We start from the raw sequence: 15,119 nt of genomic DNA, 5'->3' as shown, positions 1-15,119 counted from the left end.
ATCTAAGACTCTTTTATCTTGCAATAGTATTAAAACATTTGACTTGTATACACTTTACACTTGTATTCCCCATTCCAAACTAAAAGACAAATTGAAAGAGTTGGTCCTGCTTTGTTTTATAAAAGAGAATTGCCAACATAGATACAAGTATCTTGACTAAGGGAGGGATAAATCCTACTTTGTAAATATTCACTCTGATTCAAACAAAAAATTCTCTGAAACTGACATTATCAAGATACTTAATTTTTTGATTGACAACATATTTGCTACGTTTGGATGATGTGTTTTTCAACAAACAATCGGCATTCCCATGGGAACCAACTGTGCCCCTCTTCTTGCCGACTTGTTCCTTTATTCATATGAGGCTGACTTCATACAAGAACTTCTTAGGAAGAAAGAAAAGAAGTTAGCAGTATCCTTTAACATTACTTTCCGCTATAAAGATGATGTTCCCTCACTAAATAATTCAAAATTTGGTGAATATGTTGAACGCATCTATCCCATCGACCTTGAGATAAAGGATACAACAGATACAATTAAGTCTGCCTAATATCTTGACTTACATCTGGAAATTGACAATGAGAGTCGGTTGAAAACAAAACTTTACGACAAAAGAGACGATTTCAGCTTCCCAATTGTGAACTTTCCATTTCTATGTAGCAACATTCCAGCAACGCCTGCATACCGAGTATATATATCTCCCAGTTGATACGATATTCCAGGGCTTGTATTTTTCTATTATGATTTCCTTGATAGAGGGTTGCTGCTCACAAGGAAGCTATTAAATCAAGAGTTCCAAGTGATGAAGTTGAAATCATCCCTACGTAAATTTTACGGACGCCATCACGAGTTGGTTGACCGTTATGGAATATCCGTTTAAACAGATGATAGCGGATATGTTCCAAATGTCCAGAACTACAATCCCGTCCCCTTTTCCCCGAATGTGACCTACCGAATTAAACTGATTACCGGGTTTGTACTAACATGAGCAACACGACGGGTGCCACATGTGGAGCAGGATCTGCTTACCCTTCCGGAGCACCTGAGATTACCCCCAGTTTTTGGTGGGGTTCGTGTTGCTCAGTTTTTCTATGGTGTGTTTTGTGTAGTATTGTTTGTCTGTTGGTCTTTTTTCTTTTTTTAGCCTTTTCTTTCTTCTCGTTGGTGATCAGGGTAACAAGACTAACGGGAGGAGTACTTGTAAATATTTAAATAAATAAGTATAATTTACCTGTGTTTACCTGTAAAATGAATGCGCGCAAATGTAATCAAAGCTGCGCGCAAATGTAATGCACAGGTGGGAATAGGTGCAAAACTTGTACAAACAAAGGATTATAACATTGTTTAATTAAATTTAATTGATAAGTGTTGATTGAGAACAGGTAAATTGGTTATTTTCGTATGTATAAATTCTGATTTTTACTTGATATATGAAAGAAATAAAAACAAATGAAAGTACAATACATAAGCACTAAAACAAAATCACATATTGTAGCAAATAAATTACAAAGTCACTGTACTTAAGTCTATTAAAGTTCATAAATCTTTTCGACGTGAAGAAGGTGGGATGCTGCATCACCAAACTGTATGGTCGTTATTTCCTGGTTACGATGTCTAACCTTAAAATCTTCTAATCTGTTGTTGATTTCAACGTACTTTCTCTTTTGGGCCACTCTCTTCCCACCGACTGTGTACTGGATCATGTTCAGGTCGTTGAAAGCTTCCTCGTGTTTAAGTAGTTTGATTTAAAGGTGTTTGGATGTGGGTAATGGACAAGTTTCTTCAGCTTGCTGTGCCATCCATCTAGATAAGTAGTAGTCCTCGGTCCTTGTGTTGTGTAGTGGTTCCATAAGTGTCTGTTCTGTTCTACCCAGTATGTTGTTACATAGTCTGTAAAGGAAGTGTATTTATTGTTTGTATCGACCTGATTTATGTTTGTAAGAGCATTCAACCATACATCTTCGACCTCAGCAGTAGGTATCAGTGGAAGGACAGCGGAACGGCGTACTAGTTGATGAATGTAGTTGTCTTCCTTGTATGGAACCTGCAGACCTGTTTCAAGTGCTTTTCTCCACATGCTTTGGGTGAAGTGGAAAACAGCCTTTTGCGTTGATGCCAGGAAATACGGAATATGCTTCATTTCATTTCTGATGGCGGCTTCATAGTCCAGGAAGATAGTGGTAGGCTGTAGTTGTAGTTGGTGTTGGTGTTGGTGGCATACATCTTTGAGTAAAGTAAGGAACCTTGTGTATACGAGTTGGCTCTTGGCTGGAAGTAAACTGTATACTGGCGGATACATTGCGCCGTCAACCACTGCATGAAATGTGTATACTTGGTAGAATAAGCTTGGACAGGAGTAAATGTACCATCACCATATATAATATTTGCAGCTGCTAAGTGTGTTGTATTCTTTTGGGTTTGTTCTAAGCCTGGAAATTAAACCCATTGTGGACAAGGTTTTGGTTCCCAAATCTGTTTGTAACGAACTTTACTTGTAGTTTTTTGGGTTTTTTTGGGGTTTTTTTTTATTGGTAGGTTTAACTCGCCCCTTAACAAGGAAAATGTATAACAAAATTAGAGTTTTTAAGGCCTTGGCTTATCTCGCCCTTTACTTATATGAATTCATCTTTAAATTGATCTTTCTAGCTATCTATGTTTTTAACTCGTTGTTCTGAGTAGAGAAATTTCTTATTATCTCTGATATTCAACCAATGGTCGTGTCTTCTCTTGACATCTTTATAGAAAGCTTCATTGTCTTGTTTTGTTATCTGCCCTTGTTTCAAGTCGTCAAAATTTGCTAGTAGTATCGTTGATTCTCCTTCCACTTCAGGTGACTTTTAATTAACCTTGAATGTTATAAAAACATATTATTTATAAAAACATCTATTGTTATTTGCATGTGGGAATAGAAGGAATAGTGATTTTTAAAAGTGGGAATAACTGGAAGACACCAACAAATGTAATACTGTATTATATGATAAATTCTATGGCGACATGTTTACATAAACCACTTGTTTCACCATCTTCATATTTGGAAATAAGCTCCATGAATAATTATACTTTGTGACAAAACTCTTTTAGAGATCAAACAATCAAAGTCATTATCTTTATGTTTCAATGGCATGAAACAATTTTACTTCGCCGCCTTTACATACGCATAAACCTAAAGAAGAAAAAATATCCCAACCCTTGTTTCCTAAAAACGATGGTCATTTAGACCCTAGGATCTTGCTTTATAAATTCATTTTGTATATAAATCACAAGTACTTCAATGAAAATGATTTCATCAAAATGTTCAATTTCAACCAATAATCGGTATTTGTATATGAACCAGCAGTGCACGTCCTACCGACTTGTTTTTTCCTTTATGTTTTTTTAAAAGAAGCTATCAAAGTTTCAAGTCTTTGGATTTAGTAGACCAGGCGAGCATTTTCGTACATAGATTAACATACTCATCAGTGGCGTTCGAATCAAAATAGTGTTCTTTTGAGTCAACCTTCAAGAAGATCGATGAGAAACTATATTAATATATCTTTAAATTTTAAGGTACGATCTATAAACGATTTCTTTTCACTAAATAATAACATCTCATTTAACTTGTAAACACGATTCTGTAAATACTGTTAGGTATGCTACATATCTTGACTTACATTTCAAACTCGACTTAATAGATCAGTTGAGAACTAAACTTAAAGACAAAAGAGACGACTGTACTTTTCCAAAGGCAAACGTTCGATTTTTACGTAGCAACAACCTAGCAGCATCTACACATTGACATTATATCAGTTAATTTAATATTCTAGGACTTGCGTGCTTTAGGATTTACCTGATACAGGTTTTGACACTTACAAGACAATTATTGAACCAAGTGTTCACAGTTACGAGAGACTTGTGTCCAAGATGACTACGGATATGTTACAATCCTGTCCCTATTTCTATTTTATATAGAAAAAAATAACTAGACGTGGTGTGATTGCTAATGATACGACTATCCACCAGAGTTCAAATGAATTGAATATAAGCAAATATAGGTTACCGTACGGCCTTCAATAATGAGGGGGAACATATACCGTATAGTTAGCTGTAAAAGGCACGGACATGCAAAATGTGAAACAATTCAAAAGAGAAAACTAACTGCTGATTCATATATCAAATTATAACATAAATATATATATATATATCAATCATTCATACATACATTTAAATGGCAACAATTAATAAAGTTTTCATATTCTTACCATAAAAAAACAATTTAAGTTTATACAAAAGGATATTTTAGATGAGACAATCTTACATATACGATCAACATGTTCTTCCCAGCTTAAATTTTCATTAATGTCAATTCCAAGTTATTTGAATGAATGGACATTCTCAATACAGGTCTCGTTTATGGTAATACATTATTCTGATAGTTAGGTAAGGTTTTTGTTTTTAACTTAATATCATACACTTTGTTTTTATGCATTAATTGTCATACTGTTATTGTTACACCAAGATTGTACAGCATTTAAATCATTTTGCAATTTGCTGTTAATTTTTTCAATTTTCTAATCATGAAAATGCAATGTTGAATCATCGGCATATAAATCATGTTGGATTGTTTAACATGAAGTGGTAAATCATTGATATAAATTAAAAATAATAGTTGACCTAGAATAGAACTTCGAGGCACTCCATTTTTTACAAACGTGTTATTAGATTTAATATTTATGTCACATTGACGGAGGTCGGGTGACATATTGTTATTGTTCCATTCTTTTTTTAATTATATCTTTATTATTATTCCACACTTTTTTGTCCAGACTATTTCCCGGAATTGTATGGACCAATGATGATGGAACTTTACCATAATGTGAATGCCCATGTGTAGATGTGCAATCGGGGGTTGGCATTTCCAAGATGGCTGCCGTTGTCATGGAAACAGAAAGAATGTGAAAAATCGGAAAGTCTTCTAAATTGAATGAAACTTTGTGGAAAGCTGCTTGGCATGTGAAGACATGCAATACATCTTTGGAACTTTCAAAACGGCCGCCGTTGCCATAGAAACAGTTCAAATGAGAAAATTTTGAAAATGCCTTAAACTTTTTGAAACTTCACAGAATGATGTGTTGTGATGCATATAATATTATTTTCATTCAATGTATCCTTATTTCAAAATGGCTGCCGTTTAGTGGCAATTGGCAGACCAGGGTGACATCCGCTATTGCTCGCAAAGGCAATTCTAGTTGCGTATTGATCTTGTTGTCTTTCAGACAAATATGATATTATTCAATTTATCATATATTCACCGATATGATAAAATTTTATCTTTTCTAAAAGTATGGCTTTTTCCCCATTTCCATTCTTAATTTTATCTTGGTTAATAAGATCAAAGGCCTTACTGAACTCCAAAAACACAGTACCAACTATTTCTCCGTTATCTAAATATTTTAACCGTTCATCAATTAGTTTAGTAAGGGCGGTTTGACATGAATGACCTCGTTTCATTCGGAACTAGACAACGTTAGGAGTAGGACATCTAAAAAGTTAGGAGTAGGACATCTAAAAAGTATATGCATTAACTATGAATGAAGATCTATCTGAGCATACAACTTATGATTAATATAAAAACGTAGACACAAAAGAAGAAAAAGTGAGTTGAAGGTCACTGAAAAATACGCGTGTTCTTGATAAAGTACGTAGTAGTCCATCATGCATTGCAACCCATTCAATGGATTGGTCAATTCTGTTAGTCAATGAATATTGCTTATCATGCAATCAAACAATTATATTAGAGGGAACATTAGTATGCCAATGAATGATAGTGTACCCGTCCTGATTAAATGTATTTATGTTTCGGGGGATACATACTTTTTTTAAGCGGTCCTCAATAATTCAGGAAAAAAATGGTGAAAAAACTAATTCATATCAATTTAGAATTAAGGAGCTACCATTTGATTTTTAGGGGGGGGGGGGGGGGGGGGGGGCTAGGATGAAATTTGAAAAAAAAGGCAGGAAAGGAGTTTTGAGTTAAAAAAAAAAAAGGCAGGATGAGCAACTTGGCAAAAAAAATGGCAGGATGACAATTTATGTAAAAAAAAGTCAGGATAAACTAATAAAAAAAAAGGCAGGACCGAATAGAATGAAAAATAAAAAGGCAGGACAGATATTACAACTAAACCAAAAAAAATGCAGGACAAAATTTTTCACCCTAGCCAGGAATACGGTTCTGCAACAAAGCATGGGTTTTCATCAAATAAAGTGGTTAGCAGAAAGATTCCATTTTGCCATTCATCAAACTATAATGTATTATTCTGAATAATCAAGTCCGAATGCTGGGTCAATCAGTAGAACGTTGGACCAACTAATTTGAATTCTAGCTTTCCAGTAAATAAATTCATTCAACAATTAATTATATTTAGATATTTAATTTAAAGATTACTATTTCATAAAGTAAATGCAAATTGTATTAAGGTAGGTCTAAATACATGTAGCTTTTTACTGTCCTATATTTTGCAAGTACAATAAAGACCGTACGAAAATATATTTTTTTTTTTTTTTTTAATTGTACCATTAAAGTTATCATTTATTCGTTCGAAAAATGAATACTTTTAGAAAAGTTAAAAGATACGAAGAGCCAGTACAAATTTTAGAAAGCGACAATTGGAAAATCGCTTTTTAGTTAGAAAAAGGTTATTGCTTACACATTCATTACTACTTTTGAAGCTAGTGAAATTTTATTTTAATGTTTAAAGAACGTGCGGTATGATACATAATTTGATTATCGATTGTCGGTGAAGAATGTCAAAATATTCAATGTTAATCAATACGTCTGTAGTATTTTTTTTTAGTTACTTGTTTTCAGGCGTTGAGAAACCTTTGGTGACCCCGTACGTTTAAATGTCCCTTGTGTAAACAACGTATTTTAAAAGTAGGCGTAACAGACAAACGGTTACCTGATCTGATCCAGTTAATTGGAGAATTGAGCGCGCCAACGAATGGTCTCGTCTACACTGTTATGAATTAGATTCTAGCGTTTTGATAATATTCCTTTTTTGCATATAATATTAACGACGTTTTAGTTCTCCACTTTTTAAAGTTTACCCAGTCTTTTTTTAATGATACATATTTATGTATTGAATGGAATTTTTAATTTCTTCATTGAATCATTCTGCTTGTTTAAATGATTTGACTCTTTTAATTTTCATTGTTGCTTGTCAATAACTTTGTCGACAGCAAGATCAATATCATCTTCCATTTAACTATATGAAATGGGATTTGAAGTAAGTCTGCACAAAAGGCATCTTCATTACAATGTTTGAAACACCTGTATTTTATTTCGATATGATTTCCCTTCTTCACCTTTATATTGATTTTTCTATTTAAGGATACAGAGTAGTTTTCGCTTAAAGCATACGAGGGAACATGACAAGGCGTAATATACTCAGGATTAGTAGTGTACATACATGTATGATCAATAAGAGTCTCTGATCTTTCACAAATACGTGTTGCAGTGTTAACTAGTTGTTGCAGATTAAAATGGTTTATGAAATTCATCCATTTTTTATTTTCAATTTTTATCAAATCGATATTAAAGTCTCCCATTAAAATAATCTCTTTAATTATCTGAAAGAGCTGTATCAAATTCCTCCTCAAAAAGATCTACCAATGACTGAGGGGATTTGGTGGTCTATCAACAACAAATTAAGAAAGGTTTTAATTTTGGTAATTCTATTTCTAACGAGAAAGTTTCTAAAGTATTTACCGATAAATTGGGTCGATTTTTAACTGAAATAGAATCTTTGACATAAATTAATAGACCACCACCATCACGTGGTTTTTGTTTTGCTTTCTATGTAGTGTTTTGTTGACATTGTCTATTATGCATTTTTTTTTTATATTTAGGATGGTGTTTTCCATCTTTCTTCAATTGTTTTAGATTGTCTCTTGCTATTTTCTAAATTTTTTTGGCGAATTCACAGTCACTAATATGTAATTGAGGAAATATTCCCATTTCTTTTAATTGTTAAATATAAAAATAAGGAGATGTGGTATGATTGCCAATCAGACAACTATCCACCAAAGTTCAAATGAAGTGGATGTAAGCAATTATAGGCAACCGTACGGCCTTCAACAATGAGAAAAACCCATATTGTATAGTCGGCTGTAAAAGGCCCTGACATGAAATATGAAACAATTCAATTGAGAAAACTAACGGCCTAATTTATAACAAAAAAATTTACGAAAACCAAATATGACAGACATGAACCAACGACAACTGATTATTGCTATAAATAGTTCATTGAAAAAGCTTTGCTGCTTACAAGCGTGCTATTGAACTAAGGGTGCCAAGAAGAGCTGAGCTGTCACGAGCTGATTAACCGTTACGGAAATCTGTGTCACAAATGACCACGGATGTGTTCTAATTGTCATGACCACAATCACGTCCTTTTTTCCATGATAAGGAAAACACCAGATGCGACTAATTATCGAATTGTTTATTACCATGAGCAACATGACGGGTGCCAGATGTGGAACACTTCTTGCCGTTCTGCCATACTTAATAGCATCCCGTTTTTGTCTCGCTGCGACGAAAGTCGCGGAAAGCGAGACATAGGGATTGCTTTTCCGGCGACGGCGACAGCTTCTGCGACGACGGCGTCAACAATTGTTAAGTTTTCTGCTTAATTTAGTTTGATGGGAACTACTTGTAACAGATCATTGATATTTAGAATAAAGTTACATTAGTATCCGTACGTATGAGTTTGGCGACTATTTTGAGGCCCTTCCCCCTAGGACATGGTCTAGTGACTTTGAATTAATTAGCAATTTTCAGTGTTAAGTTTTCTGCTTAAGTTAGTTTGATAAGTTAGTTTGATAGGATCTACTTGTGATAGATCAATGATATTTTGTATGAAGTTGCATTGCTATCAGTACATATCAGTTTGACCACTATTTTGAGGCCCTGTTCCCTAGAACACGGTCTAGTGACTTTGAATTAATAAGCAATTTTCAATGTTAAGTTTTCTGCTTAAGTTAGTTTGATAGGATCTACTTATGATAGATCAATGATATTTTGTATGAAGTTGCATTACTACAAAATGTACCAGTGCATATCAGTTTGACCACTATTTTGAGGCCCTGCCTCCTAGGACACGGTCTAGTGACATTGAATTAATTAGCAATTTTAAATGTTAATTTTTTCTGTTTAAGTCAGTTTGACAAGAACTTCTTGTGATAGATCAATGATATTTTGTATAAAGTTGCATTACTATCAGTACATATCAGTTTGACCACTATTTTGAGGCCGTGCCCCCTAGGACATGGTCCAGTTACTTTGAATTAATTAGCAATTTTCAATGTTAAGTTTTTCTGCTTCATCAGTTATATTGATAGGAACTACTTACAATAAACAACGATATTTTCTATAAAGTTACATTACTGTCTGTACATCTCAGTTTGTCGACCATTTTCAGGCCCTGCCCATTAGATCATGGTCCAGTGTTTTAAATTAATAAGCAATGTTGCTGTCCATCAGATTGTCTTTTTCTAAATTTTATGCCAATAGGCGAGACAGATATCTGTGTCAACTGTTCATTTGGTAGGGTTCAGTCTTGGTTTTTCTTGTAGTTTTTTGTTGACTTGCTTGTCTTGATATTTTTTGTTTTTTGCCGTTGCTTTGTCTATTTTTTCTTGACTCATGAGTATTGGAAGACCCTTTGATAACGTCAGCTTCTTTTTTAAACAGTAGCTACAGAGTGCGAGTTGGTATATACTTCCTGGTTTTCAAATTAATAAAGTGTATCTGAAATATGCGTATCAAATTTTACTACTTACCAAAGGGTCTAGTGAGATATTATCATAACTTGGTCGCCGCGACAAGCCTTTTTGTGCTGAGGCGGCGTAAAGCAGCCACCAATCAATTTTAACTTTTACAAAACTCTTCTCCACTGAAACTTCTGGTAGAATTGGAACCAAACTTGGCCACAATCATCATTACTTATTAGATAGTTCCATTCGATATTCAAGCTATCATAAAATTATTACTCCACAAATCCGCATTGATGCCTCTTATTCTCAATCTACGGCACAGAGTTCATATCCGTTCCATACGTGCTTCGCAATACTTCACTTGGTATTGAGTGTAGTGTACGTAGTATGGAATGGAACGGATATGATCTTGTGCCGGAGATTGTCTCATTCTGTATGTGAACGAAAGGTGATGTTAAAGTGAGGTTGTTGCTATGGTGACATATGACATTTGCTACGTCATTTTAAATAATAAAAGCCAGATCGTAGGCGGAACGCAATAATCAGTTGTAAGCCACACAATGCAGTCTTACGTGAACAAGGAGGAGATAAGAATGTAGCTTTATTGGAAGACAGCTAGATACAGCAGGAGTTTTACTCCTCCACATAGAAAATACAAGTATTCTCAAATACGGAAAGGAAGGTTTTAGATGGTGCGGGTTTCTTCCAAACCGTTCAGGATTTCGTAAAAGAATTTTTGACTTTGAAATAATGAAATTGTGATGAAAAAATATAAACAACTACATTGGACAGAAGCGAGTAATAATTCTGGCGCAGACGTGTCTATTTTTTGTTGAGAGGGAAAATCTCAGAGCGGGTTGATTTTAAACATGCGCAAACCGGAGTTATTAATACGCGTTAACTATCTCATGTCCGACCCGGAGCAGGTTTCATAGTGTGAACAAGCTAATGAAATCGGGAATATTCCCGGACATTGTGGGTATTCAATACCCAATCAACACTTATTGCTTCATGTTGATGTCATTTATGTTACTGCGAAGCACTCCGTACCTTTAAGAATAGGTAAACTGGTTAGTGTTGTAGTTTTAAAATATGTCCGATGATTCTGATTACCAAATACCGTAACTAGGCCAACATGGCGAAAAAAGAGCATAGCGGTAACTGCAAGTTTTGTCTATTATGTAATAAACCGCCACAGATAGAGACCATCTAACTGGGGATAAAGTTCAGAATGTTGAGATCTAATTCCTGTCCTTTTACACTGTCAGACGACTCTTTATAAGAGTTATTGTCCTTAAATTACGATGTTTACATTTTTTTGTTGTAATTTTGGCTTTTTATTTTGAAAACTATAATAGATAAAGAGAAACTTTTATCAATAGGACAAGATATTCAAATGTGTCAACACTTCCGAATGTATAAGTTGACTTCTTTTATGAGTTATTGCCCTTAAATTACGATCTTACGGGATCACTTTAATGCCAATGGGACTGCAGTGTCACATAATATATTCATACCACCATGATATTGATTCGTTTGTTCATTTTTATTTCATTTTCCTTCCATTTAGGTCTAATCCAAGTAATCCTTTGACATTTACTACCAGCAATAACATAGTATTCGGTAGTGGAACTCCACTGGAGATCAATAATCTTCTTGCAGTGATGATAGTTATTAAATACGAATCTAACAATGCCTTGTGTACAGCAGCGTTAGCTTCTGTTGGACGAAGAAGACGATCTGTTATACTTAGTGAGCTAGAGCTAGCACTACCTCAAGATATATTTAAACAAATCATCGCAAACCCAGACTTGTAAGTATATTATCGATGCCTTTACATTGTAGGAAATAAAATTGATATTGATGCACTATTACATGATACAATGTAACGTTGGAAATATTTGAATACGCAAATAACAAGGTCCTGATGTAATTATATGTCCCTGTTCCTAGTAAATACATTTGATGCTCACATAATTTCGTAATAATGGAATCTTGTGTTTTTTAACAAAAAAGAAGTTAGAATTTTGTATTGAAATATTCAATTTTCAAAATCGCTTTACTAGAAAAGTTGTTACACAGTTAAAATTGATTGAGAATAAATAAAAGGAAATATGTGGTGTTCGTTAATAAGACAACATCACATCGACACAAAACAGAAATCATCCAGCGGTCAAACTTCGGCCTTCAACAGTAGAAAATTTATTATACAATTTGTCAAGGACTTACTCGCTCCTAATCTTGTGCGAATAAATTTAACTATCAAAGAGCAGACATAAATAATTAAAACCTTAAAAGACAAAGTCATTAATATGTAGCAGCAGACATCCATTAATGAGGTTCATGACTAAGAAGATGCTCACGAATATGTGGTAGGGTTAAACTAGTTAAACTTGGGCATGTTAGATTGACGAATTGGTTTCTAATTAATTGCCTGAAAAAAATGAAATCAACAATTTCATGCGTCCGAAGGGCTTTCTGGATTTACCTTCATCAAGAACGCTTGGAGCCGAATATTTGAAAGACAAGGAGGTCTAATAACCGAAACAAAAAATGAATAGCTATATTATCATGAAGGACCTATAAAATTATAGCCAAATCCATCTAAGGTCAACTTTGCTAGAGGGAGTTGAAACTTTAGTAACAATTTCTAAATTCATAAACGGATAATTTAAGAATGGTTTGTACTGAGCTGATGATACCCTCGGGGACTGATAGTCCACAAGCAGCGGTATCGACCCAGTGCTGTAAAAAATGAAAACAACACTTTATGAATTTCATACATCCTAAGCATATAGTAAATATCGTTTTTTGATTGCGTGCTTGTTTTGAAGGGAGAAGAGACATTTCAGGTTAATTAGACCCTGTAAATTCATCGAATATAAACATTTTTGAGACAATTACAAAATTAATCTCAAGTTTTAAGCAGCTGTAGAAAGGCTCTAGGAAAAGGTGAATGATGACGAAATATTTTTAAAGTCTTCGAAGTGGCGTTATAAACACGAGTTTTCAGATTTTTGTAAAATTGGTTATATTCACATAAAGAAGAAGCGTCGCCAAAAATAGCAGTTTGTCGATGAATGAATAAACACAAACTACAATTGCTGTGTAAATATCTTTTTGGTGTGACAATTGGCGACGATTGAGCTATATATATTCTATTTCTTACCATGTACTTTCCAAAATTGAAATAATAAAGATACTGCGTAATTAAGTTATTTTACTAAATTAACTGTCATTTTATGATGGTAAACCCATGTCAATGGTATATATAAACCGAAACTGCAATGTTTAATGAAAGTAAATAGATTCAAATTTGATTCTGAAAATCAGGAATAGATTGAAATATATTTGATTTGTATTTTTAAATAATGTTGTATTGAAAACATCCCTCCAGACAATCTTAGCGCAATAATCTATATAAACATGAAATTGAGAATGGAAATGGGGAATGTGTCAAATAGACAACAACCCGACCAAAGAGCAGAAAACAACCCAAAGGCCACCAATGGGTCTTCAACACAGCGAGAAAATCCCGCACCCGGAGGCGGGCTTCAGCTGGCCCCTAAACAAAAATGTGTACTAGTTCAGTGAAAATGGACGTCACACTAAACTCCGAAACATATAGATGAACTATAGTTAAAATAAACCACACAAGACTAACAAAGGCCAGAGGCTCCTGACTTCGGACAGGCGCAAAAATGCGGCGGGATTAAACATGTTTTGTGAGATCTCAACCCTCCCCGTATACCTCTAGCAAATGTAGAATAAACAAACAAACAGCAATACGCACAGTAAAACTCAGTTTAAAAGAAGTCCGAGTCCGATGTCAGAATAGGTAACAGAAGATACAGAAGGTAACAGCAAAATGACAATGATACATAAATTAACAAAGGACTATTAGCAGTTACTGACATGCCAGCTCCAGACCTCAATTAAACTGATTGAAAGATTATGTCTTCCTCATATGAAAATCAAGCACAATCCCTCCCGTTATCATACTATCATAACATATATGAGAAGAACATAACCCGTATCATGCCAACAACTGGTTTTAGAATAAATGTGTTTATTTCCGATGCAAAGACCCTATAAGTGAATCAATATTAATTCCAAAATATGCCATCTTTAATGACCTGACAACAGTATCGTAACTATATCCCTTCTGAATAAGTCTGTTTAAAGGTTTGGTTAGCTTTTGAGGTGAATGACGACATTTTTGTGCTTTGTATAGAATATAACCATAAAAGATTGGATGTGAAATACCTGAACGTATAAGATGTCTGCATGTTGATTTATATTTACGAATGATGTCCTTGTACCGATGATAAAATGTAGTAAATGTTTTGACTAGTTTGTGATATCGAAAACCCTGGTGTAATAATTTTTCAGTAATACAGAGATTTTTTTCGTTAAAATCAAATACGTTGTTACATACACGAGCGAATCGAACAAGTTGAGATATATAAACACCAGAAGAAGGTGACAAGAGAACGTCACCATCTAAAAATGGATAGTTAACAATAGGAAATGAACAATCATCTCTTTTATCGTAAATTTTGGTATTAAGCTTCCCGTTAAAGATATAGATATCAAGATCCAGGAAAGGGCAGTGTTTATTGTTAGTATTAGCTTTATTTAAAGTCATTTCAGCAGGATAAATCTCTTTAGTGTACATACTGAAGTCGTCATTATTGAGAGCCAAAATATCATCCAAATATCTAAAAGTGTTATTAAATTTTTGTATCAGATGTTGTTTCGATAGGTCTTTGCTTATTTTAGTCATAAATTGTAACTCATAACAATACAGAAACAGGTCCGCAACAAGTGGTGCACAGTTAGTCCCCATTGGAATTCCGATAACTTGACGATATACGGAATCTCTATAGCGAACAAAAATGTTTTCTAGTAAAAAATCAAGTGCAGTTATCGTATCAAAGCAGGTCCCATTGACATAGGTCTTTTGCTTGTTGTTACTAAAAAATGACCTAAAAGAGTTTGAACATATATATTCGCATTCTGACTTTTTAAATTACCATTTAATTAGACGTGTGAATTTTTTCTTTATGAGATTATGAGGCAAAGTGGTTTATAGGGTAGAAAAATCAAAACTTTGAACAGATTCGAAATCACCAATATAAGCATGCAATTTATCAAGTACTCCCAACGAATTTTTGACACTCCAAAAGTAATTAATTCCACTATTTTTAAAGGCCTTATTTGAACAATTTATTACCAGGTTTTTGATTGTACCAAGTATACCAGTTAGTAGAATATACAGTTTAGTAGTGAAACAATGGCTTGAAGACGAAATAAATCTATATTTGTAAGGTGTTTTATGCAGCTTCGGAAGCTAGTACATAGTTGGA

The 15,119-nt window shown here is 34.1% G+C and overlaps 1 protein-coding gene across 1 annotated transcript in view; it reads left to right on the top strand.

Moving 5' to 3' along the window:
- LOC127702350 (signal peptide, CUB and EGF-like domain-containing protein 2) overlaps nucleotides 1–15,119 on the top strand; it is a 239,303-nt gene that overhangs the window by 128,494 nt on the left and 95,690 nt on the right. The window contains exon 9 of the mRNA XM_052206494.1: nucleotides 11,321–11,563. Coding sequence (XP_052062454.1) covers nucleotides 11,321–11,563 — 243 coding nt within the window. The remainder of the gene's footprint in view (nucleotides 1–11,320; nucleotides 11,564–15,119) is intronic.

Source organism: Mytilus californianus, unplaced genomic scaffold (assembly GCF_021869535.1).
Source record: "Mytilus californianus isolate M0D057914Y unplaced genomic scaffold, xbMytCali1.0.p SCAF_1, whole genome shotgun sequence".
Taxonomy (NCBI): domain Eukaryota; kingdom Metazoa; phylum Mollusca; class Bivalvia; order Mytilida; family Mytilidae; genus Mytilus; species Mytilus californianus.
Note: the sequence above shows the minus strand (reverse complement) of the source record. Positions and strands in the feature narration are given on the sequence as shown.